The 27,980-nt window shown below is 41.7% G+C and overlaps 1 protein-coding gene across 6 annotated transcripts in view; it reads right to left on the reverse strand.

The window, feature by feature from the left end:
- MAD1L1 (mitotic arrest deficient 1 like 1) overlaps positions 1-27,980 on the reverse strand; it is a 385,042-nt gene that overhangs the window by 193,942 nt on the left and 163,120 nt on the right. For all 6 annotated transcript variants that reach the window (XM_087732706.1, XM_087732708.1, XM_087732710.1 and 3 more), the window contains exon 12: positions 24,603-24,743. In XM_087732706.1, coding sequence (XP_087588832.1) covers positions 24,603-24,743 — 141 coding nt within the window. The remainder of the gene's footprint in view (positions 1-24,602; positions 24,744-27,980) is intronic.

The following is a 27,980-nucleotide window of genomic DNA, read 5'->3' on the forward strand; positions in this document are numbered from 1 at the left end:
CTCTCCAAGCAACCTGTGCCAAGCTTTGGTCACCTTCACAGTGGAAATATTTTTCTTTATAATATCAAGACAACAGCACCCTGTTTAACTAGATCGGTATAAGAGCATTTTAAAGTACAAGACCTTGATAAAAGTCAGAAAAAATGGATAGAAAAGACCCTGGAACATTTTACTTCAGGAAGAGGCTGTGAAAACTTTTAGACAGGAGAGAAATAATACAAAGGGATGGAAGAAATCAGAAATACAAGCACGAAATATTCCATAATTTATCTTATATATAATATGGCTTGAGGAAAATAACCAAATACAGACCTCTCAAGCCGCTATGCCAGCGGAGACCTAGAGGCAAACCTGGACAGCAAGTCCAAAACAGCAGCATGATAACAGCAGATCAATATGATTTGGAGAAGCAATCAGATAAGAACTAAATCACATAGTAGGTTTTCTTCATTGCATTTATTTCTAGGCAGCTCATCTCAAAGGGAAAGAGTAGCTAACTAGTGGGAATTCAGAGAATAGCAACTAAACATACTAGATTGCTGGAAGAAATGATTTATGAAGATTAAAAGATTTTTAAATGTATGATTTGACTACAACTCTCACAGAAGAGCAAAAGGGACATATTTAATGCACTGAGAGCTGTTACAATGATATAGCTGGAAAGAAGGAGGCTTTTCCAGCACAGCTGATGCTGTCCGATGCGCTCACAGACGGGAGCAGGGACCCTCCTGACCGACCGCTCCCTGCCTGTGCCCACGTACACAGGCAGGCACAGAAGAACCAGACAAAGCCCAAACTTTCAGCGGGGTCCCCTGTGCCTGTTCTTGCCTGGCTGCGAAACAGATGATCCGAATGCTTTATCACATCCAGTTTGTAAACATTAGCCCTACCCCAGACTTTTTATTAGCTTAAATCAAATATTGAACCTAGCTCAGCTGTTAGAGGACAGCTGCTTGCAAAGTGATTCACTGCCATACTCCTTCTAGGCCACAAGAAAATACAACCTAATCACCAGCAGCATCACAGATGCACACATTTTTAATTATGAAGAAGAAATTAGTCTCTGAACTTATCCCCACATCTCACTTAATCAGAGTGCTTCCGAGGAGCTGCCAGCCACCACAGCCATGGAAGGAAGGAGCTGCAGAGGACCCTGGAGCAGTGCCTGACAATGTGCTGAGCCCCTGCACCCAGCCCCGCTTTGGGCATTTACGGGGAAAGACCTGAAAGAAATAGTGTTATATTGTTTCTTACAATTTACCTTTTCAAGAATGAACTGTTGGATTTCTCAGTTCAATCACCTCTGGCCGCTTGCAGCCAACAAAAGCATGAGCAATGAACCTGAGCCATTTAGGATGGCTAGGAAGGAGATGGTGTGCAAGAGTCCTTGATGTCTACACCAGCAGGTATGGGAGGGCTATCTGCAGCAGATGCTGCAGCAGTTTGCCAGTCCCATCTCTGAGTTTCACACTGAGAAAAGCAATGTCCTACATATACATGCATGTATACGCTCAGCTCAGAGCTCAGCTCTGTTTTACAGGCTTTTTGATTGATCACATTCACCTGGCATCTCAGGAATCTCTCAGCAGGAAAGACTTGTGTGTTGAATTTTCAGTCTATGCATGAAAGTGAACTTAAAGCTCCAAGGAAATTCTCATTACTTAATACACATGTTAAACTCCCACAGATCACCAAGCTCAAGCATTAAGAAATCTGATAAGCAAGCAGATAATGAGTTTAAGAAGCAGATATACAAATACATGTAAAGTCCAATTTGCCCACTGAAGGCAGCACAACCAGGAAAAAGAAAATCAAGTAAGTAGCATAAGCAGAAAAAAAAAATCCCCTCAAGTATTCAGTCAATTACTTTAAAGCCTCCAAAAAAAAGGGTTTGTCAATTCAAAACACTCATCTTACATGACAACACAGTGTAATCTACTGTCAATGCTACTGTCATCCTCAAAAGAGTGGCAGGAAGGGAAAGATAACCTGTGCTCCGGCCTTGCTGGGATACAGCAGCTCAGGCTGAAAGAGGAGCAGGAACGGTTTCCAAGGAGAGGAACTGATTCGGCTCCTAAGTAGACATTTCTGAATTGTTTAGCTTGATTCCCTGCATCAATAATTCATCTTCTATACCTTCCAAAAGTCAGCCTTCACTGACAAAGCTGGAGGAGGCTGGTCAGGGACGGTTTAATGAATGAAACTAAAGCAACCTGGTGGTTACAAGGCAGGTGTTAACACCGATTGCATCAACAGCCCCACACTCTCCTCCAGGGGCTGAACGTGAGCCGACCACCCTGACCGACAGGCAAGCAGCTCAAATGTGAGACTCACTTGTAGGAAAAAATTAGCTACTGAATCTCTAATGAACAGTCTTTCTCTACACAACAATACCCTCCGCTCTACAAGCAATTAGCAAATCGAAGCGCTCTCTTTGTGGACCTGCATTAATTTACTCCTCAATGTTGCACATTAAGTAGCTCATAGGTACAGCACAGCACAGTAGTAGCAACAGCCAAAGCCATAAAATTAAAGCTTGCTTCAAAGAGTTAGGGAAGCAAAATTATGCATGCTGCATACAGGGAATAAATCAAAACCACCTTCATTTGGAAACATCATTTTAGTCTTATGCTTTCATCAAAAAACATGATTATCTTAACAGTCACATTAATACACTGTAGGTACTTTACAAGGGAGAGAAATAAGCAGCACATTCACTACCTCAAATTAAAAAGAGTAATTTTTATTCTTCCTTATCAGGGTGAAATACCTGAGAATACACATAGCTGCCTATTCCAGGCTTGTGCTTTCATAGCTGTAAATCCCAACTGCGGGTCCCCAGAAGGAAGGCCACTTGTTGGAAGGGCAGCACCACCGCATGGGAGGGGAAGAGGAGGAGGTTCAGCCTGGCAGAGCTGTAACACAGCTGCAAAACATGGCATTTTCACAGCACGCCAAAGCCCAAGATACCCTTAGCAGTGTTTTATATGCAACAGTTGTATGCAAATTCAAGTCAAGTGTGAAGACTGGCAAATTTAGGTAAAATGTTAATTAACAGCTATTTCAAATTAATTAACTTCTAAGACAAATTCCTACCTCTCCTCTCTGAGAAAGTTAACACACAATTTAAACTTACAAGGATATATGGGCTTCCAATCACAGAAATATGGAATCTTGTATGTTCTAACATGTCAAACAATTTCAGTTTCCTTGTGCTGGTTGCCCCCCATTCACAGGGTAATTTCACAGCAACTTGTTTATCTAATCACTTACAAAAGAAGATATAAGATGAAGCTCCTTGGCTCGAGCTAGATGGCCTTAATGTGTGGCTAAAGTGCGATGTGACCTATAACAGGGTCCAAGACAGCATATCTTATCTGATGCCGTAAGCTGGGGAAGAAGGAAAACTAAGCACAACATCACCTCTTTCTATCAGATTCAGGAGGCACAAGGAAAATATGGTGCCTTGAAGCTGCAGCTGAAATACAGAAGGAAACCCCAAAACATGGCTGCACTCCCAGGACAATTCTGATAAGGAAAGCACTGACTGTAACACTTACAATTCAATCATAAATTTAAAAACATACAGCTCTATGCACCACGCTGATGAGTTACATGGAACAATAGAAGAATATCATGAGAACACTTTGAAGAGAAGGTTGCAGTCACTAATTATTTTGCACACAAAGATATTTTTATAAGATTCTGGCTTGTAGTGAAAACAAGAGGAAAACTTTGATTTCACAAAAGCCACAGACAGCTTATATATGGGGGTGGCAGAGATTGAGACAGAAGTAAGTCATCAGCCACTTGCAGTTAGACTTCAGTTTATTTGCATACTGTGATCCTGCATATTAAAATATTGTGAGAACTGAAATGAAATTTTCATTAGTGTTCAATCTGAAATCTTACCCATGGGATTCAGCTTTCAACAGTTAATGCATGCATTTGCCTGTTTATACTTTAAAGTTAAATATCCATTCATACCATGCCACCTTCCGCCTTCAATCCATTAGCACACCATTACAGCAGATTGGTAGCAGTACAGTATGGTTTTAGCATCTCTGAAATGCACTACAAAATTACACTGGGCTAAATGGTCATTTCTAATTTAAAATATTTTGATGCTTTGTAGATTAAATTATTGATCTTTCACAAAATTGCATCAGTTGAGATCACAATCAGGAAGACAGTTTAGTATCAGACATTGCTAAATAATTTCCTTGCTGCTTTACAGACTGAATTTTGCTGTTCTCAAGAAAGTTCTCCTGGTTATAAAATCAAATGCATATCCTTTATAAAGTGGGAAATAACAGCTACAAATAAACTCGGGTGTTCTCTCAAAAGCATCAAAACCATCATGTTACCTCACAGGAGCTGGACTGCAGGTGGCAGAGGGCTCGGTCTGATGCAAAGGCAAAGGGGAAAATTCCCCACCAAGTTTTGAACATGTTTCAGAAATTTATATACAGTGAAGCGACATTGACTCTGACTTGCAGAAAAGCTGCAATAGGCAAAGCAGAGACCATTATTTACTGACATAATTTATATTATATGGCTAGGCCTACAGCTCAATGAAAAGCATGCGTCTCAGGCCACAGCTTACGTGGTTTTCCATGTAATTTAGTCCTTCTTAATTTTACCCTAAGCAAGGACACAAAAGACAGGAAACCACAAAATTACACTGGGTTAAATGGTCATTTCTAATTTAAAATATTTTGATGCTTTGTAGATTAAATTACTGATCTTTCATAAAATTGCATCAGTTGAGATCACAATCAGGAAGACAGTTTAGTATCAGACATTGCTAAATAATTTCCTTGCTGCTTTCCAGATTCAATGCCTGTAAGCAAGATGTCCCACATCTCCAGGGACTCGTGCTCCTGGGCATCACAGCAAACCGCAACACCCAGGGACCGAAGGCTATTGCTCTGTGCGGAGTAGTGAAGGGCGTTTTTCATCAAAAAAGCAAGAGCTGCTACTTCTTTGAGAACCAGTTTTCTACTGGATTTGATGTGCAGCAGGGAAATGTCGCCCCCAAGTGAGAGACAAAAAGCAGCTGGTTACCAAAATGAAGGATGAATGAAGCAAGGGCTCTTGGGTGCTAAACAAAAAAATGATACTGCAAATTGAAACATTGGTGAAGTCATAATTACTGAAGATACAGGGAAAACATCTGCAAGATATGGGCTCCTGTCAACACCCTATCAACATTTACTGGACAAAGAGATAATAACCAAACCTTTCTCTTGCTCTTACGTCTCAAGGACAGACCAACCTCTCTTCTAAGAGACACAGTCGTGTAGTAACGTCAAGAATTCTCGACAGTAAGCTTATTATAATGAAAGCACCCCAAGTTCTCACTGGTTATGCTATAAGAAAGACGTATAAACAAAGTCACTGTAGAACAACTGATACAAGGAAGATAGGACTTCAAGCAGAAATTGCCCACATCCTTATTTGTGGCAAGTCATTTGACCTACTTAAAATAAGCTGCATAGTTCTGCAGTAGAGACCTGGCTTTTGTTCCCACTCTGCCTAAAAACTGCTGAGAGACCCAGAGCAAAGCACCAAACTCTCTGAAACTCCTTTTTCCCCCCTTCCTCTCTAAGGTAAAGATAATACTCACTCTGTAAAACCATCCAAAAATCTTTGGCTGAAGGTAATCTCTGAGCACAAGGTGCCACTATTGACACAAAACGCACCTGATAGGCCACACCACTTGGGCAGTAAAAGGATTAAGCATCATATTAAGTGCAGAACTCCAGCACCTCCATGTTCAGAGGTGGCGGTAACCTAATCTCCCTGATCCTCAAAGCAAAGGTGACCTTCACAACTGCAATAAAATGTAAAACTTAGAGAAAGATTCTGAACTTCTCAAAATCTATTCCATCAACACTGTTCGCATAACCTCCCAGGCAGATGTACCAAAGCAAACTGGGAGATGGAAAAATGCACAGCATTATATGCAGGAAAGGATGAGTCCCTGGAGACTGGACAGCCCTACGCCAGACTGAAACACTTACAAAGAAAGCAGGTAGGTAGGAAAATAAGGGGCTCAGGTGTTACCAGATTTTTCATGTGACAAAAAAAGCATTCATTAGATTTGCAAAAACATCTCAAAACAAGACCATGCATTTGTTGTTTCACCCTCTGAGCTGCAGCAGAGGTTGAGGCAAGATTGAGGGGCAACAGCTGAGTGACTCTTCCCTGGTTTTCCTTCATGTTTTTGTTCAACACCTTGCTAAGAAGGAGCACAGAGACCAAAAGATTAGCACGGCTCTGCTGGGAATAATACACTTTTGCAATAGGTCTCCTTCCCTCCATCCTAATCAAATGGTGCTGCAGCCCCTGGGGAGAGAATACATTGCCAAACAAAAAAATGTGAGTTTGCAGCTGCTTCCTCAACAGCAAAGGGCAGCCTGACTGATAGAACTCTGCCAAGCCAATTGCTTCGAGCATTATGCAGTCAGCCAGTACAGCATCTCCTGGGCACACACGAGTGACTGCTGGATGCTGATGGACTCTCCAAAGGAGTCAGTCCCCAGCACTGGAACACCCATCGGAGAAGCCTCTGCCACTAATATTCTCTTTGTGGGCTCAGAAAAGAAGCTGAGTGTGCAGTCATAGCAGTGAGTCCCTTCTCTTTTACTGCTCTCCTAGGAAAATTTTTAACCCAACAGCAGAAAGATAACCTGGCATAAAATCTGTCTAGTTGAGGGTTGACCGAAAATCTCCTGCCAGGAGTGAACCAGTTTGCTAATATATTAGTGCAACTAAAAAACATTCGGAGAGTATCAACCCATTCCACAGGGAAACAGCAAAAAGGGAAAGGAATACAAATAATTTGGAGGACACTACAGAGAATTAATTTTACTGTGCTGTGATCAAATCTCTAAAGCTGAAAGGAAGGGATACCAGCACCAGATTCTAAAATGACTGTACTGCCTCTGGGGATCTGGTTATTCATAATTATTTAAGTGATCTGAAAACAGGTACTATAAGTGATTCTGGGATCTGGTGAGCAAGATGTTTTCTTCAGGTTGTATTAACCCTTCTTGAACTGGGAAGCAGTGCTAGAGACTACAAGCAGAAGACACAGTAGCTAACAGGAATGGAATCCCTTGCTATTAGATGTAATAACAAAGTTGGCTGGGGAAGGGGGGAACAAATGTTTGTGCATTTGTTTAATTTTCTGGAAAAATTTTAACTCCAGCAATTTTTTTTTTTTTTTTTCCTTTGGATTATCAGCAGAGTGAGTTCAGGCTCCAAAACCCCTCTCCTGATGAAAGCAAGCAAACATTAGCAGTCACCAAATGCAGAAAAAGGGAATCTTAAAAACTAAATGTGATGGCAATGACACTCGGCGTCTCTACCAAATTGTGAACTTTTCTGCCACTCCTTCCTGCTTATTTTTTCCAGTACCACCTCCCTGGATCTAAGTTCTCCCCCTGTCAGTTGCCTCCCACTAGGTTTGATAGCTAAAGGGAAAGAAACAACATTTAGTTGATGAAGTCTGTAAATTAGGCAACAAAAATGTTCACTCTTATCCATTCATCAGAAAAAATGGTGGAATTACATCTCCACCTAAAAAAGCCCTTCTAATTTCAGGCCGATGAGTCAGCACTGCTGCATCTCATCACCAAGAATGATTCATTGTCACTGCACTTCTCAAAGTCAAGAATAAGGGTATTCACCCCAATTCACTGTCATCTTATAACTACTCTGGATCCAGGCACTGTGTTTGCATACAGTACTGTTATAATGATTTATATGAGTGTGTCACTTTTAATTTAAAGGTATAAAGAGCTATCATCAGTCGACCAACCGTAAAGCAACATTTTCTTTTCAGTGGGCTGTCAGTGGAATACCTGGAAAATACTCTTGCTTGCCGAGAAGGACAGGTCTCTACAGCCCTATAGCCTAAGGGTGGCAATGCTTCTGAAGACATGAGTGGATGGTCAGTATCTTTGGAGAGAAACACTAATACTTGGTTATAAGTTAAAAGAAGCTTTTCAGGGGAGTTAGAATCCGAATAGAAATTCAGACAAAAGTGGTATGGATGGAAAGTCTCTGCCCCAAATGGAAACAGTGGTGAGGAAGAGGGTTTTGTGCATGGATTAGACCCCAGGCAGAAGATCTGTAGCTGGATGAAAAGAAGAATACTGGAAACTAAACAGCAGCACAGCTCTGGTTTTCTTTTTATACAAGCCTCCTAATATCACAGTTGCTTTAGTTAACCTTTCTAACTATTAAAACAAGGCCACTGAAAAACACATACCGACCTTCGCATCCCTGAATACTCAATGGCAGCACCTTCCTCTAAGCTGCCCAAGGCTGTTTGGCAGCTGGTGATGTGTAGTGATAGTTCAGAAAAGATGTATTTAATGATATACCTGTGCTATGAGCCCCGTCCCTAACCATATCTCACTGCTATCCAAACACACTCCCAACAGGAGCCCTCCGGCGTGTCAGCACACTTCCCAGTGCAACTGTTGTGAGCCAGCCGGGAAACACCACTGGGGAAGTGAAGATCCATGTTTAAATAAAACTTTTTTTTTCTTCTGATTTAATTTTAATCTGGTCTGGTTTCTTGTCCTGGTTCTCTGTACTACTGCACAGGTTGTGCTAGCTCAAATAAATATCAGGGAGAGGTTTAAGCCAGCACTTGGCTTGCAAAATTACAGCCAGAGTATTTTTGGCATCCAGCAGAACAGTGGGTAAAGTGCCTAATCCTCAGAGGGTCCCCAACAAATTTGAAACACTCTTGAAAGTTGCTAGGTAACAACGTTCACCTCCCGGACAAGATTGTGCAATGTTTGCTCTGACAAAGCAATGCTTGTATTGCCCCTGCTTCTGCCCTGGGAACGCGTTTCCTGAGGACCCATCTCCTTTGCTGCCAGAGTATTTCCAGTCTCTAGTCTGGGTGTGTAGTTGGATTTTGCTCCATAAAGCAAACATTGCATTTTAAATGTAGCTATTATAATTAGCAGAAGCTCATTGTTCAATTCCCCTTCCGGACAGGGATTTCCAAATGTCACAGTGTGCTTAGCACAGCTGACCTGTGCCGATGGCTGTTCTAAACACGACTGACCTAGGAGGGTCCAGGGCGAAGAATCAAGTAGTATCACAGGAAGCGAGATGAAAAAACAAATAAGATAATTCTCCTCCTTCATCCTCTACCTTCATTTTCCAGCACTGTCAGCAAGGCAAGTTTAGCAGAGAGACTCTCTTCTTCGACACAGAAGGTATATTCACACTTGAGGCCAAGCAGGAATTTCGTACTTGTTCTCTGGGTCAGCCCCCCAGATAACTCTGCCTCATCCTGGTTGTCCTGCCAGGGTACCATGGCATGAAAACATACCATGAATAAGAGCAGTAAGGGGGCAACAAAAAAGGGAAAAAAAACCCAAACTAGTATTAGCTTCTGGCTGCTAAAACCATTTTGCAGAGGCTATGGCAAATGCAGAGACCTAGTTTAAAACAGTATTTGCTTTCTAAATCTGTTTTGGAAAAGCAAAAACAACCTTAGTCCTTATCAGTAATATGTGGCATTAAAAAAAAATTGCAAAGTATCTTTTCCCAACGCATACATACCCACAACAAAGAGCTCCTATCCTTGAAGGAGAATGCTAGCACTTACATTTCCAGGTATTGCATAAATCAGTGGTTTCCAGCCTCCTTGAAGACAAGCTTCACTTCAAAAACCCTGGCAACGTCCACACCTCAGCATGTCCCATGGAACCAGCAAAAGTCTAGCTGAGTTTATTAATGTAGGTCTCGTGCAACATCTCACCTGTGATGTACTTGTGTCTCACCCACAACTCCTGCCTCACTGTTTGGAATGTGCCAGTATAAACTTCCCACGCCTCTCCAACACCCCATGAGGCACTAAAGATGATTAGCACCAACCCTGCTCAACAAAAGGAGAAACCAAAGCACAAAGATCATGTGTCCTCTGCAACGCCACAGAGGCAGTCGCAATTTACAATTATAATATTGTACCTCATCGGTTTTTTACTACAAACAGAATAGGATTGAGTCAGAATTTGCCTTAAGTTGTAGGAGGAAACACGAGGGGGGTTAACAGTACCTCTATCCAAAGAGAGTCCTTACATTGAAAAACCTAAAAATCCTCCAAGATGACAACTGGAAACAAAAAATTGTGTAAAATACATTTTTACCACCCTCAAATAAAATCAAACATCCCTGTACACCATGGTCATGCTCCTCTAACTTCCTTGAAGAGGAGCAAAACTCTTCTACTTTTATTTGAGAATTTATTCAAAATAAACAAATCCCGCTGGAATTTAAGCACACTGTAGAGGCTCCAACAAAAGTCATAAAAAAAGCAAACAAACTAAAAAGATCCTCTCTTGGCACACTCTTGAAAGAAGGATTCACCACGTTTCTGATTGACTGCCACAGTAGCTTAAATGAATAATCTATAAATAGGCAACAAATGCAAAGCAAGCACTGGAAGGAAACAGCAAGATTTTTGTTTGTTTGTTTTCTCTTATTATTGTTTACTCATTTGTTGGGAAGGAGGTGGCTAACAAGGTACAAGAAATGTGGTAAAAATATAAAGAAACAGAAAATGATGGGGTATGGGAAAGAGGGATAAAAAGACATGAAGACGTTCAAATGTATGAAGTGCACAAATACGTTTTTGCCTCTAGTTTTCCAGAGGACTGAAGGATGAGGGATGGGAGAAGGCACACAGCTATGTCAGAGCATCAGTTAGTAAATGTGCCACACTCGAGGTAAGCAGGGACAGAGAGACAAAGAGGTAACAGAGGCAGTGCCTATCACATGCAAAACACGACCCTCAACCGTGATGCTGACTTTGGTGCAGTTCATTCAGAAACAGCGTTCAGGCTCGACGTTATGATGGAACTGCTTTCTGTAGGCAAACTGACGCTGGTGTTTAAACCATGAGTACACAGGGAAAACATGCTTGTGACTTAAGACTGAGGATGCCCTGAAGATCCCCACATACCCACAACTTGAAGGCTTTTATGTTACCATAAAAGTCTTATCTGAAAACTCAAGCTCCTGTGGGCCATCTTGGACTAATTTCTAGTCTTTTCTACATATCAGATTCAACATACTATTAGGTGCAGTCATTAAAGCAAAGCATTGGAAGTGTTCGTGCAGCCGTCTTGTGGGAAGAGTCATTCAAAATAGGAGTGGACTCAAAACTATGAAAGTTAAGCAGCCATCTACATCCTAAGGAAAGGGAAAATACTCATGTCAATGAACAACAGAGCTGGGGGAATCTGAGTCACTCCTAGAGAGGATCTAGTTTCTGGAAAGCATTTGCAGGAAAATTTCTAATAAACTCCATTTTATAATATTGAATAACCATTTCTCAAAATAACTGGAATTTTTATTTCACAGCTCTTGTTCCAACCTGGCTGCTCCCTCCTCCTCTCTCCCACAGCTAGTCTGACTGCCCACAACATCCTCAGTCTCCAGCTTTCTGGCATTCATCAAAGCAGCCAACTTAATATATACTTTTATACCAACATATCCTTCTTAATTACTCCTCTGAATCCTATGCTCCTTCTTTCAAGCCTGAAGGAGGCTCTCACAGAATCCAAGGAGCAGAAAACCTTCTGGTGTCTCTTTCCAAAGAACTTGACTAGCTTTAAGGTCCTTCACTACTCCTGCAAAGTCCTTCCTTTCAGCTCTGTGGCAGATCTTGTCTGGCCCGTGGAGTTTGCCAGCAAGCCGCCCAGGACCGCCACTGAGCCTTCTGCTCTGTGGGGATGGAGGCTTATCCCATGCCAGCTCTGCACAGATTTACAGCTTTCTTAAAGTTAAATTATTTCCTCCTGTAGGGAGGAGGAGAAGGCTATCAAAATCGCCTGTAATACAAACTTTTAGACTCCATCAGTTAATATCTTCCTTTACTTAAAAAAAGGTTTGGAAAGGGTATGCAAGGGGTAAACAAAAACAAAACACCCAAAACCAACTGCAGTGACAGGAACAGAACAAGTAAACAAACCATCCTTGCATAGCACAAGTGTGATACCTATTTTGTGTTTGCCAACCATCAGTTTAATTTTCATTGTAAAAACTTGCAGGAGAGTTACTGTGAGGCCAAAGTGCTGGATTAATCAATCTGGGGCCGAATTCCTTTGTTTATCCATAAAATAGACAGAGCAGAAAGAACAGAAGTGCGTATTTCCTCACATTGCCCCATCAGTGCTTCTCAATTTGGGGCTGAAAGGATTAACTCCAGGGGGAGAACTGCAATTTTATCTTAGACATGGTCCATTCGTTCCTTGGCCCTTCTGCTGAGACTGCCAACAAAGATGCCAGGCAGGATGATATTTCTGAGATGCGAGTGTTTATCTTCTCTGAGTGAACCAAACAGCAACTCATTTCAGGAAAGCAATCCAGCAACTCACAATCACTTCTCGCTCTAGCAAATGCAGACTGACAAGGCAAAAGGTGAAACAGCTTGATGGTCCCATTAGAAACCTTTGAGTTTCCTCACACCTGAATGCCTGTCTAGCAAAGCTGTGCTATAGAAACATAAAAGATCTCCATTTGGCAAGGAAAGGAAAGAAGTCAGAACATATGCCAAGATAATCTCAGTTATTAGCTCCCACCGCAAAGGTACAAGATGTATTGAATTGCTCCTCCATCGCACAGCATGGGATGCTCTGAGGCTGGGAGTTCTATTTCAGAGGCGTGCACAGGCTCGCTGCTGGATGGGCACTACAAGGGATGCGGGGAGTACACACGCAGCTAATGCTGCAGGCAAAATTAAATCAAGCCATAGAGCCGGGGTAAGGCAACATGGAGCATGACTGTAAATATTTGCAAGTAAGAATTGTGAACGCTTTTTTTTTTTAACCTTCTGTTCATGCTCAAATTTTCTTTCTTCTTAACTAAGCAGATAAACAGACCTGCTGACCTCAGGGCAACAGCAGCTTGCTTGTCCATCCTAGGCTGATACATGCCAAAATGGTGACTCACTCTTTCTGGAAGAGGCCATATAAGAAAGGTATATAAAAAAAAAAATGTACATTTGTTGTAGGAGTGGCCATATTTGTGCCATGCAGCAGCTCCCAGGTGTTCATGAAGGCCTGAGCGTGACCTTTTCCCTCTCTCAACCCCCTCTGCTGTTCAGAAACAAGTGGAATCCAAAGAGCAAGTGGAATGCAAGAGAAACTAATATCCGCAATAATTACAGTAATGTGTGAAGTGTTGATGGGCTGTACAAATCAGATACAATGAATTTGGGTCTTGCCTGGCCTAAACAAAAAGATGCTCATTATCTTGAGAGGAAACGCCACTTATGAACAATAAGGTCATGCTGCACTGTGAAGATAAATGTCATTTCTCTATATAGCTGTGATAGTTTCACCTACTGCCTTCAGAAACGTACGTAAACAGCAAAGCAATAAAAAGCCTGTAGAATTAGCTTGGGACACTATGCTATTTTAAGAGCATAAAGTCAGTCATCTAGAGTTCTTTAGATATGCTTTCCTGGACGTGCACTAGGAACACACATGTATTTATATCATGCTTTTTGGTAGTAATAGTAAATTAAAAAACTTAACTGACACTTTCAAACAAGCTTGGATATGTTTGGTATCATGTATGTTGAACAAATTTAAGACTAATCATGTATTTTATACTGCTATAAACATCCACAGGAATTACATACATCTGCATAGGTAGTTCTGTGCTCATCACAGGCCCCCAGGCAGCCTCTGCCAAGCGCAATGAGCAACTCCACTTTAAATAAATACCACATATAATGCTAACAACTTCTCTCTTTTCAACAGTTCTGTGTGCTGCCATGCTGCAGCTGAGATACAATTAAGTACACTCAAATGATCTCTGAGCAAATGGCAGAGATAGAGCCATCTCCACCTAGTAAGAACAGCAGCATCAGAGCCCTGGGTACCTCCAGTCAAGGCTCTTTGAACAAGGAGAGGGGTCTCCCTGCAGCACTCTGCAAGTGGGTGCTCTTGCCCTTTCATACCCGCACGCACGGAAGGCAAATAACGAGTGAACATGGTTTAGCCACTGCTTGAATGTTCCCACCTAGAGAAACACGGGTTTGCCACCACAGTCATGCAGACATCACTCCTAGCTGTCCGTAACACCTGTCTTCATACAAAAAGTCACAGATGCTTCAGAAACCAGTAACCTTATTTTGCTAGATTTACAGAGGTCAAAGGAGCACACATTTTGTCTGAATATTTGAGAAACTGTGTCAGGGAATTGATCTATCCTAAGGCTGTATTTTCCACTAATGAACTGACCTCTTATAAAAGGGAATAAACCAGATGATTCGAAAGTGAGGAACACTGCATCTGTATGAACTATCAATAAAATTAAGAGTAGTCAGAATATAATTACCAAAGGTAGGGTTATAACTAGCTTAGCAATAACATGTGCCACATAAAGTAAAGATCATTGGTTCATGGTCTCTGCCATTAGGCCAGTTCCCAACTGCACTGTGCAGCCACGACTTTAAGAAAAATTCAGAGTTTGTGGGCTATCAAGTGATACTGCCATAAATTAATACTGATACAGACATTTATCATTTCTTTGTGCACATAAATAATGTATGGTGGCAGTCTTTACACAAAGAAGCCTCAAAAAACTCTCCCCTTACACAAGATATTCTGCTTAAAATAACCTCTACAAAGTAATTACTCTGTTCACGTTCATAGCTACTGAATATATAATTTGTTTTTTATACACCAATAATAGCATAACATGTAATCTTTCAAGCTTCTTCTTGACTTCCTTTAAAAATTAAAAACACTTAGGTTTAGCAACTCTTCCAAAAATCAGCTTTCCAATGGAAAATGAGCTGTTTCTACAATTTTTGAAAAGAAAGTAAAGTTGATGCTACAAGAACTCATGGTTGCGAGTCTGACGTGTGGAATCCAGGCAAGAGAACACAGTATAGATAAAAATCAATGCTTTAAACCAGAAATCAGTTCCATTTTTAATGTGGTCTTGAATAGAACTGAAATTTGAGTGTACATCTGTCAAAGCTATAGCCATTATAGCTGTTTAAACAAATTGAAAACATAAATCAGTTCAATATGTCAAATCGATGTGCCATACATTTCATATCTATGTTACTGTCACCACAGTTGGATTCATGGCACATGTATTGTACAGTAGTACTGCCTCTTTTATTGAATAGCGTAAATAAAATTCAAAAGAAAAATGTTACAATTTGCATTACAGGAAGACTGTGGCTTTTTCCAAAACTTAGGACTTCCAGTTTGTTTTGCTGAAAAGCTTTTAGCGCAATCAAAGCACATTTGACATTAACACTGATTAAAGCAAATAGATAAATTGCAAAGCCTCTGAGAAAACAGAATTGTTCCTTACAATTTACTCGGACCACCCCTGAACAGAGGAGATCTATATCAACAGCTTAGTCTTTATTCACAGCTTGGTGAAAACCACTATCAGCTGGCTTTTTCACTTATTCTGTTCCCAGCCTTTTCCAAATATTAGTAGGCTAGTCACATTTAAATGAAAAAGAAAAAAAGAAAAATAAAGAGATAATTACAGCCACCTTCCTTTAAATTCTGTTCCAAGTTATGACTTGCAATGGTGCTGTACTCTAATTCATGACCTTAATAAGAAACCAAAGTGAAGAAATGGAGAAGCTGCAGCCTATGGACAAACCTGTCCATAGGGTAAGACAGGGAGAACATACAAGAGCAAATGCAACTCATAACTGTGGAAACGAAAGTATTAGAGGTGAATAATTATGTATGTTCTGAAATAAAACAATTCCAATCGGCTTTTGCATTGGGCACCATTCAACTAACTGTGCTCGGCACTATGCTGAACCACGCTTTTTAGACTAATGAGTTCCCTAAAGAAACACCCCTTCTACTACTGGTAATTAAGGCCAAAATAAGAAAGAATCAATGGGCTTCAAAAAGAAAACCAAGACAGCAACTACTGTTGTTCTAATTGCCACAATAACTGAAGTATTAAGTGTATTAAAGTGGATCTTACAGTTCTTGCGAACTGCAAAGAGCATGAGCTTTAGGATCCACAAGAGCATGGGAACAAGCCCATGTTGATGTTTTTTCTCAAAGCACTTTTTCTGTTTATATATTATAACTATTTGGTAACAGGATTTCAACAAAAGTCTGTAGCTGGAGCCTATAGAAACACAGCAGGTAGAAATGTCTTGAACCATGTAACAAGCCTGTGTGGAGGCCCTGCAGGAAATCTTTGGAATCTTTCCAGCATGTTTTTAAATAGAAAGTAATAATTAAAAATATTAATCCCTCTTTCTTACAGGAGACCATCACCGTGAATTAAAAGATGACACAAAAACACTTACAAATACATACTTTAAATCTCAAATTATGCAGAGATTATGTAATTATTCTGAAATGAAGCTCTACAAATCACAGAATTCAAATCCAATCATTATAAAAATCAACAAATCTCAACAAGTTCAGAATACCTCTTAAGACGCCCAGACAAGCACTATTTAATGTCATTAATACAACACAGAGTTAGGGAATAGCTAAAATTTCCATGGCATTTTCCATACAAAATATTATCCCAATGTGCAATCTTAGGTTTTACCTTTTTCACAAGATATTTACCTCCTTTCTCCCCCAGAACTGCTTGGTTTCCACAAGCTGTGAAAGCTTTCATCAATGCGAGAATGTCCCTAAGTAGTAGTTCTAATAATTAGGAGACATTTAACATCAACCTTACGTCTGTGCTAGCATTGAAGCCTAAATCACCAATGTAGTTCAAAAAAGATGAGGTGCACTGGTGAGAGATCACCTCTGGGATATCCAACAGAAAAAAACTCGGTTCTTAGTTTGGAGACAAATGGGCCAGGGCTGGCCAATTTTCCTGTCCCTAATGAGCTAGACACCAAAATATTTTTTGGGTGGTGAGCCATGTGAACATGTATTACACACTTCAGGCAACTTTGGGCTGGAAGTGCTCCAGAGGATGTGGCATTGCCTCCAATGGGATCCTATCACCCTGCTCCAGAGAGAGACTACGTACCCTGGAAGCTGTTGGGAAGCTTTGATCGTTCCCATCCAAGGATCACTCGAGTACCCCCGAAGACAAACCCTGCTACCACATGCGTGGCACAACAGTGACATGGGCTGTAGCTGCACAGTCCACATGGATGAGACCAGCGGTATGTAAAATCACCATGCCTTCCAGCTTGGAAAAAGATTCAAAGAGGTTAAATCTCCAAATCAAATGCAGAATGAAGTTTGTCTTATTTGTTGAATGTTTCTCTAACATTTCAAAAAAAAGCAATTCTGTAATTGTGGAAAACAACACTGGAAAGTGGTGCAAGCGCTGGAGGAACCTGCCCAGCAGCCTCCCTACTGACCCGCAGTCCTTCCCTTCGCACTGCCTGGCTTGCAACAGCAAGTGATAGAGACTGACATAAGATGTAAGAATGTATTTCTACATTTTCAAAGCCTTCCCTTTGAAAAGCTAGCAGCTACCTGTTCCTAACCCCATTCCCCAAAGATGCTTGATTTGCCTTTTTCCTTCTGTCTTCTGCCTGTGAGGGAAGAGACATGTTATCACTGCGCTACTTGCGTCCCGATTTCAGCCCCCTGCTCCCACAGCTGCACACTCGCAGCAGGAGGGTGATATGCACCATATTGCACAAAAGCAGCTCTTTTATGCGATGTCTTTGTCTGCTGCCATTTGCCAGGGACAGGGCCACTGCTCCCACTCCAAATATATTCTTCCTTCCTCCTCCACCTAAACACATCTAATTGCAAAGCCTGTATCTCTAGGCACAGGCATGCAAGCTCTCCAGTGCAAAGCGTTTTAAAGCTCTCGACACTGTATGAGATGCTCTCCTCTGTTCTGTTGTCGTAAATATAACTCATAACTGCACATCAGTTATCTTCTCTTTCCAAAACATCACTAAGAAAGAACCCAATTTTAAATCTTCTGCAGGAATTTAGAACCAGTTCATATGTTTCTCTTGTTTCCTATAGCCAGGTACATTTGAAGCTAATCCAAACTCCCTAGGTCAAGCCTCATTCATGCTTGGTTATTCGTAACATCACTGGAAGGGGCTACAGGAGGATTTGTTCCTACCAAGAGCATTTTTAGGGGAGCACAGCTTTGGGGGGAGGGAGAAATCTTTTTGTTGCTGGCATCTATCAGTCTCCTAGGGGCCAAAGTGAGATCCTTTAGAGGCTGAGTACAGGAGCATTCCCACGTCCTCTAGGAATGTTACCTAGGCTAGGTATGCTTTCTGCAGACTGAAACACTTCAGACAGCAGAGGCTGCAGGAGTCCATCCTAAATTCCCTGCATTGCTAACATAGGTGTTAATTTATATTTATCATTACCAGAAATTTGTAAGTTTAGAGAAAGTCAAGACATGATCTAGTCAGTAAGAGAACTGGGGGCAGAGCGTCACAGACTACGTCTACACCAGGAGCATGACTTTCAGCAAGAGGTGATGGAAATTACGATGTCTCCCCTTGTTCCTACTGCACTCGAAGCACAAGAAGGCAGCCGAGCTGGAAAATGCTTTTCTGTCCCACGCATTTCAGTAGCCTACTTCAATATGCAGCCAAGAGTAGCAAAAGGGTCCTTAGGGCTGCTTGGTTTTCTGCAACTGGCAATTTTTCTGGGGGCTTGTCTGTAAAGCAGCTTATCATAGGCTAAAGGTACAGATATTGTCTTAGTTAATGATTTGATAATGATTATGCAAGTTGGTGCCCAGACATTCTCACTTCTTAAGAATGATGGAGGCTTGTGGTCCCTAGGAACTGCTGAGTTAAAGCCATTCTTAAACTGTCAGAGCATCCACACACCAAAAACAGCTGTAAAAATCTACCTGTGGTGAAAACAATGCTGGTTTGTGCAGAATACCTCCAGTATAAGGCAGTGCCATGGACTACTTCTCTTGATCTTTCAGGACAGATCCAAAATGGGGAATCTCCTCAAAAAAATTAACAGTAATTGAATTTCAAAATCTAGTTTGACCAAACAAAAAGTCTCAGATATGCAGAGACAGGCTCTGCTGCAGCATCAACCAGTTTTAAGAGGCACTCTTCTTCCACAGAGCAGGGACTGTCGCCTTTAACAAATCATTAAGCCCCTCCGTGACTTGACTTCCTCATTTATATGATGGTTATTTGCAAGGTGCTCTCCCAAAACACAGCCACTGGCAGGTGTAAAAGGGAGGGGAGGAAACTAATGGCTCCTTGACTTGACAAGGTCACTCAGGTCTGAAGGAAGATGAAACGTGTGAAAGAAGAGAGAACCCAAGATAATCCATTTTGCAGGACTGCCGGAGGACACGGAGCCTGACCTGCTCTCCTTTAGAAAAGAAAAGAGACACAAAGGACCACAGTGGTTCTCGGAAAGGCTCGAGTCTGCCAAGAGATGCCAAAGTGTTCAGGTTCAAAATGCCATTTCGACAAGGTGTTTGCTTTGTCAGAAGATGATGTCCAGCCCTGTGACTGCTTCAGCAATCAGTGGTAGCTGGTGCATGAAGCACATTAGCATCACCTCCAGAGAGGGCCTGTTTTCTCCCACATGAGTCACAGATAAGACGCTACAATGACAGTAGAAGTCTGGGCAAGTGAAACATATGCCATTCTGGAGTGGCAGGAAAGCTCTAGTGACTTGGATTTGATCCTCACGAACATCCGAAGCAAGCAGAATAATCTTCTCACTGCTTCTTACAGTTGTCACTGAGAAAAAACAGTGCACAAAGGTTGGATGGCAGCAGAGAGGTAGAGAAAGTAGGCAGAAGAAATCTGAAAATTAAAACAAACTCTTCTGTACCTTGCACAGATGGGAGGAAATTTCTCTGTAAAGTTCCCATCATCACAGAAACCCCTTCTGCTACGTAAAGAAGCAAATTACCTTTGAGGGGGAGAGGAAATTTGGCAGAGGAAGGATAAAGCAAGATAAACATAAAGTGTGGATCAAAGAGAGAAAAAAACAGAAGGTAAAAAAGTGGAAAAACACTGACGGGGGAAGCTGGGTGAGAGACAAGGAGGAACTGTTAACTGCTCAAATAAACATTTTATTGCATCCGCACGTAAATTTTAAGCACTTTAAACACTGGGGTGACTGCTAAGTAACTCCTTTTGCAAGGAGCAGATTTGTGGCTAACATGACAAGAATCAGCAATGCCCAATTTTCACTGCCAGCAGATGCGCTGCAGTTATCAGGTGCAGATAAGTTGACAATATTTGGTCAATGAGTTTTGAGGTCACCAGTAATGCTCGTGGTGGAACAATAACACAGAACATATGGCAATTCATGTGCTGAAACTGTCAGACTCATAATTAACTGATTAGAGTACATATGGTTCTCACAGACAGTGTAAATCTCTCAATGTAAAAAATGCTGGAGACCATTGAAGGTGTCAGCATGAGTCTTCCTTGCAAATCTCTCTTCATTAAAGTTTCATATGGAGCCAAGTGTGTTGTAATAAAATCGCTATTAATGGAGTTATATTTATGATGATTTCTCTTTTGTGCAGCTGGATTTAACTTTTCAAACACTAAACTCCACATCAGAGCTTTTTCACAGTACTTGCTGCATGCACAGAAGCTTCTTGTCTTGTCATATTTACCTTGAGATTAGAAGTAATGGGAGCTAAGGTAGTAAAAGTTAACCAAGATCGGCAAGAAAACTGTTAATATCACCAGTATCAAAACAAAAATTCATGCCGTGATATAAATACGGCTACCATTCTGTTTATTTTAAGTATTTATAGCAGGCTGGCCAGAGACAAACTCATTTCCTCTCCAGTTCCAAAACACACTTTTAAAAAGATGGTGAGTGACACATCATTAACCACATGAAATAGGCTGACACAGCCTGCTTGCTTTTCCAGCCACCATTTCAGATGGCGTTTTTCTTTGCATCTCCCCCCTGCTTTACATTCAATACTCTGTAAAGTGCTTTCTTGAACCTCTCCAGCCAGATCAGCATTGTGGAACAGGGGGTTGGGCTGGGGGAAGCAGTCCTGGAGAGGATAAAGCAATCATTTTCAGTCCCAGAGCAGACTACATGTTTGCATGTCCATGCATTAGAGATCCAGCTTTTCTCATCAGTCATCAATGAAGGGGATTTAAAAAGTTCCCCATCAGCCTTTCTTTGTCTTCCAGTCCTCTGCCCCATCAGGCTCTGACAGGACTAGTTCACATGCGGCGACACTGAGTGTCTGAAGTGATCCAGGAAGAAAGCATCCTTCTGTATTTCAGCTTCTGGAAAGGTGCCTGTAATCCAGGCGATGTCTGTGATGCAGACGCAGCAGCGCTCCCAGCAGCTCTCCTGCCCAGCGAGGGACGGGGAATGAGGGAGCCGGGCACGACTCTGTATCACCTAACTCCATCCTCCCAGCATACATTAACAAACTACTCACACGCAACCTTCCACGGCTTACATAGTCCTCTCTCGTTCCCCGTGTTCTTTTTAAACGGCTTCCCACCTCCATCTATACATCAAGCAAAGGACTTATCAGAGGCCTCATCTCCCTAATGAGTTAAAAGCTGTCGCCTCAGCCCAAAGTCTTCCTAGTCCCATGCGGCTTTCTCCTCTTTCCTACTGTGTTATCACTATCGCTCCGTCTTCACCAGAGAGTTTCCTGCCTCACACAGAGCTGCTGCTGGAATGGATGGGAAAATCTCCATTTTTAGAGTAAAGAAAAATCCCTGTTAAAAATATCACTTTTCCCCCTCTATGGTTTGTTCAGAGGTGGAGCTGCTGCTAACAGTTTAGTGCAGCCAGAAGAAACAAGGAAAAAAAAAAAAGTATCAAAGGGCTCTGTGCTAGGGAGCACAGAAAGAGATTTTGGTAACTTAAGTACTCAGTAGCAAAAAAAAAAAAAAAAAGAAAAAAGAAAAAAAAACTGTGATAAAAGAAGTCAGAGGGGAGGCACATGGTGCATGGTGTGAATTTTAAGGTTTATGAAGAAAGCTGGAAGGTAGAAGCTACAAAATATAATGCAAGACGATGCATTTGCCTTAGAGGCTGCAAAGGCTTTTTTAAATTCAAGATGCTCCTGGACCGCAGTGATACCTGTCGCCTCCCCAGCAGAGATGCAGTGCACAGGGACTGTGCAAGGGCTGCTCCTGCAACAACCACACAGTGTTCCCAGTGTACGCTGAGCTGCCAGAAGCACTCCTCTGTGGGCATAACTGTGGTTACCTGCAGTGGTATACCCTCTGTTAACTAGACATCTTAATTGTTTTCCAGTCTTTAACCAACTTAGCCTCGCAAAAAGTAATAGTGTCAAGCCTGGCCTTTTCAGCTCAGATCCATCACTCTCTCTCTCTTTGCAGCCTCCCCAGACCTTACCTGGATCTCATCAGACTAGCTGTGCATGTTGTTGCTTTGCTGCCACGTGCATGATGCTCACAGACAGGCTCCTCTCATTTTTCTGTGCTACTCTACAAGCTGGTTCTGTACTGTCCTCCCAAGCCCATCCACACCAGAGGCTTGCAGGATGCCCTGACCCTTCTGCCATATTGACTTAAACGTGTGGAAGTTCCCTTTTTCCTTCCCTTCCCAGCCCTCCCCATCAGAGATTTTCTCCCACATCTCAGAAACAACTGAGGCTCCAAGGTGCCTCATTCCTGCTGTCTCCTCTGTTTGTGAGATGAGTCATGCAGGTGTCAACATTTCTAAAATTTGTACAGAGGCTCAGCAGAGCTGGGAGGGTGCAGAGCATTATGTTAGAAGTTATTAATAGCTGCTATCGACCAGTTCTTTGATCTACAGGCAGTTGATTACAGCTGCTGCTCCTGATGATGAGGCACCAGGAGTCCTACCTGTACCTCAATTTCCCTTTCCAGTTTTCAGATTTTTACTAGAACAAAAAACTTCCTCCCAAAATTTCAAAATAGATGGGATTCAGCAGTCAACACTGCAGTCAGAAAGGCAAACACAATCAAGTGAAGCATAAAATTTTACTTTACAAGGGGAATATCAGGTCTTTGAATCCTGCTTCTAGCAAAGTCTTTGAAAGACTTAAAGGTTGACATCACACAAAACAAACCTCCAGAGAACACACCTCCTTTCTGAAATTTTCCATGTAGCCCTTAATCCATATCCATGAAAACAAACTTAGAATTTGTTCCCTATAAATAATTAGAGTGTAGCAATTGGTTCCCACACTCTTCTATGCTTTCACCTGAAGAAGGAAAGGTAATTTGCTATTGCTCAAAGACACCATGCACATTTGACCTATTCAGTGAAACAATTTGGGAAACTTCCCTCCAACAACCCAGAGCCATTGTTGGAAACAACTAAGAAAACAGGGTAAAATAGCCATCTATCACTTTATGTCAGTGTTGTCTAGTCCTGCTCTGTCTGGTGGTAAGCAATATCGTGATCAAAAGGCAACACAGAGAATCATTCCGATACAGACAAATTCAGGCAAATTTCCATTTCATCTGATGTTACCAGCTAACTTCTCTATCAACTTGCCCAAAAATTCACAGAATTTCTTCTCTGAGAAACAGGGATGAAGTGGACCTATACCATGATACCACACTATGCTGCTCTGCTTGCTAAGGCTTTAAAGGTCATTGGAGCCAACATTGCCTGACTTAAGTCCCCACCTACCAACACAAGAAAAGAGCATTTTTATGGATGCCAGAAGCAACAAAGAGGTTTGTGCACAGCGGGACAATCCACTCTACAGCTTGAACATGAACCTGAGGAGCATCAATTTCTACAAGTTTTACTCCATTTGAATTATGGCATCTATAAATCTATATGATGGTGGAACTAGGCATGAAGAAAGGAAAACTCACATACTTATGACTACTGTAAAGCCTATGTAATAAAACTGCCAAGCTTTAAGATCACAGACATGTTCCAAATATTTCAACTCATGACCATAAAGCCCATTCCGCTATGACAAAGTACATAGGGGAACTATTTGGCAAATATATGTTAACATTTACCTCATTACAGTCACATTTCAGATAACAAATTTTCAAAAAGAGAACTAAAAATAATATAAGAATTCCTTCAAGAAATCCTTCTATCTTTGGAAAGAATGTTTTTTTTCTTAGAGAAAACCTAGTAAAAGGCATTTAATAGAGTTACTGGTATTCTGGGGTTTTCAGGCCCAACGCCAAGACGTGAAGAATTAACAGCAGACACATACTTTACTTCTTCAACCCTTAGAGTAAAGCTCTTATAAACACACACTCACACTGTGTACAGAAGAGCCTTGCTACGCATGCGATATAGCGAATTACTTCGACTAGACCACAGAGAAGACACCACACCTGCTATGTTTCATTACCCCTTTACTTCCCCTTTATACAACCCTTTAACCCACAGGGACTAGTTGTCACTCCAGCCATGCAGTACAGCTATGCCCAACACAAAGAAGACTCATCACATCCAAAGATGATTATTCTTGGCTTCTGCCAGCTTTAGGTGCAGAATAATAACTTGTGGGTCTTATTGATCCTGGAATTTTGGTGTGAATCTTGCAAATCTGTCTTCTGTGAGAGCAGATCACATCACTAGGTAGTTCAATCTTAAAGGCCTCAACTACTTCACTCCTGGGGTTAGAGCATGATGCTTCTTTATTACCTCCAGCTCGGTGTTATGAGCATGCAGCTTCTGCACCATCTCCTCGGCCTCACGCATACGCCGGTTCAGCTGGGGTGAGTGCTCCGAAGGGGTCAGCTCACTGTCATACGACTCCAGAATTGCTCGCATCCCATCACGCTCCTGTCAGAAAGAACAGAAACCACCTTAAGGGATAAAGCCCCTGACCTCACGCTGAGGAGAGGGTTCCCAGAACAATATTCTATGTTTTTGACCATTGTTATTTTGTACGGCAAAGAAACTGTGATGGATATACACTCATCGTCTTCATACCGGTATCAAGCCACAGATGAACACACAGTTCTAATAAAATAAATGTTGCTGTTCCGAAAACTGAAAAATTAGACCGTCTTGTGTATATAAAACCACATATCCCTTGCAGGAAAGCAACATGCATACACTCTAACAAGCAGATGGCAACTGAAAACAGAACCTGCCTTCATTTTGGAGACGTTATTCGAATTCAACATGGCTGAATGGGTTTCTTCAGCAAAATATTTAGTGTAGTACTTGACATTTTTCCTGCCAAAGAGTTCCAGCAATGAATGAGCAGAATTGTCACAACAGAAATGAGACAGATTTGAAAACGAACAAAGTGGCTGAGAGCAAATATCCTGTAAATGGTATGTGACTTATCACTCATTAAACACTAACACTCAGTGTTTATAATAAATATTTTTTCAGAGGTTAATATCTCACAGACAACATGTTTGGCTCACTTCGCTCTTTGTTGGCAATTATAACCAAGTATTTGAAGAGAAAGACGAAAAGAAGGATCCCTCTCCCCTCCCTGAGAGCATTCACACTCCGAAGTGTAAAGCTTAGGCTGAAAGCTGAAGGTAAAACTTTGTGTGGGGTCCTGGTTGAAGTATTTCCTAATGCATTCCCAGCTTCAGACAGCACCTAATGCCTACCTCCAAGGCACTGATGGAGAAGAAGAATGGGGACAAAAGGCTGAAAATTTCAAAAAGTCAGGTGTGTTTTAAGGAGATTACCGTTTACAGTGCAATATGCATACAGGGATTAGCCAGATGAAGTGTTTTATCTTTCAATTGCACAGAAAAACCTTGATGTTTGTGAGGCTGCAGAACAGGGTCAAAGAAGCACAGGCCCCTGGCATAAATCCAAAGAGTGAAAACTCCGAGGAGATCTGACAGTGCTGCCTCCCTCTCACTGCTGAAGTTTGCTACCTCGCCCTGTTACAGAAATGCACAAGCGCTCTGCACAAACCAGTTCTCTCGTGTGAATTCTGCCATCACAAACATCCAAAATATTGTTAGAAGATCACTCAGCTCTATAGCTGTGCAGTTCACATCCAGACCAGGCCACTACCATTACATTGAACCTGGAGCACTTCATAAACCCAGCTTGGCCATGCTGCAATACTTCGCTGGGATCCTGCTCTCTTGGGGAAATCAGGAATTGACAGGGTAGAAAAAAAAGGTCCTTTTCCCCCCACCCCCAAATGAAAAAGGCTGTATTTCAGATAGTGAAGGCGATGCTAACCACTCAGCTGAGCAAGCCTGTATACAAAGGCTATCTCCCCCTTCAAAATCTAAAGGTCAAAGACTGAACATGGATAGAAAGTGCACGCTTGGGAAAGGGAAGGAAGATCCAAATTCAAGGTGTGAAAATAAGACGAGGGGCACTGCCAGAGGTACAGTGTGTGTTCAGACCACGTCACGGATTGAAAGGTCAGCCAAGACGGTTGGGTTGGTCAGCAGGTGAAAAGATCCCAAGACCAAAGGACAGCCTGAGGCTACAGGAACTGAGTTATTAAAATAATAAAGAAAACCAGGTTTTAACATAAATAGTACTGGAAGCTATTACTAGTACCTTGCTCAGGCCTGACTGAAGAGAAATATTTTTCCAAGGAAAGAACAGTTTTGCCATAGTTTAGAAAGAATTATTCATCTGACAGACATATGAAAGGAAATCCTTTCATGTTCCTGCAGAAGAAGAAAACCCAAACCCAGCCACACCACACCTGCCTTGCAATTAACTTGTTTAGCAGAAAGGCAGCAGTATAGGATTGCTCCATCCTCCTCCTCCCCCTCCAGCGTACACACACATCACCCAGTCTGCCCAGTGCGCTCTCCATAAGGCAAACTGCTTTTGCTCAGGAGATGAGTTTCATTCCCCATTTATTGCAGAATCACTGTCTAGAGCACAGAAGAGAACATAATGACGGCATTTAGTGAAGGTATTGGTTTGATCCTTGCATGTTGTTGCAATTAGATCTGCAATTACAGCATCCTCTCTCCTTCTCTGTACTCCTAGCTGCTCCGCTATCCTAATTTTCTACTAAACATCTTTCATTGATGTGATAATTTAATGCTGCAATGTTCTCTCCATTACAGCAGGGCGTCCCAAAATCCTTAGCATTTTTTCAGCAGCAAACAGGACCCCTGGCAATTCCCATCACACTTGGCTTCCAATTAACTGCAGAACATTAGGTCATTTCAGTCATCCCCAGCAAGATCCTAGGAGTGCCCTGAGCTCTTCAGCTGCAAGGAGGACAGACCTCTGCTTTCACGTTAGGATGGGAAAACTGTATGGGAGCAGGACTGTCTACAGGCTATCTTTCCCCTAAACTCAACTACAGACGTTGCCCTTCAAAGCCTTTCTCTTAAAGGAAGAGTAAACTTCTCAAGAAAAAACACGCACGGTAAACACAACATAAGCTGTATTGGAAAAAAAGGTGCTGAAAAGCTGAAATAAAGGGTGGTACAATTAAATACTTGATCCTGGAGTTCAGTTCTCCTCTTTAATTATTTCTAAATATTAATACTGCAATGAAATAAATTCTCAGCTTCCAGCAAGTGGTCCCCAGTTCCATTTTTTAAATTTCTCCCCATCAAGAGCACTTACTGAAAGCTTTTCCCTCCCTCCTAAAGATCTTGTTAGTTTGGCAGGAAACAGAAGTTCCTGTTGAGAAGTCCTTTGTCTAAAAAGATTCCCTAAAATGTAATCCTAATTTAGTAATTGCTGCAATATCTCCTCATCCCACATGACAGCATATTCCCCAAGCCCCATCAAAAACCTCCCCAGGGACTTTCAGATGCCCTTTCTAACCTTTTTCCAACACCTCTGCTTTCCTGCTTTCTATCAGGAGAGTATTCATTAGAATTACTAAAAAGCAGTTCCTCTGGGAATTTCCAAACTTCACCCAGCACAGGGCATCTCTGCTAACTCACCATGGACCATATACTGGCACACTTCCAGGTGCTCTTTACCTTGACCAGTTTCAAATCAACACCAGAACAGAAATGCAGCTTACTCTAAACATGCCCTAAAAGCAGAATAATTGGTTTTGATGTTCATTATACACCCAGGAAATTAACGCCCCACAGCAAACTC

Source organism: Nipponia nippon, unplaced genomic scaffold (genome assembly GCF_047370975.1).
Source record: "Nipponia nippon isolate SJK-2023a ecotype South Korea unplaced genomic scaffold, ASM4737097v1 scaffold_5, whole genome shotgun sequence".
Lineage (NCBI taxonomy): Eukaryota > Metazoa > Chordata > Aves > Pelecaniformes > Threskiornithidae > Nipponia > Nipponia nippon.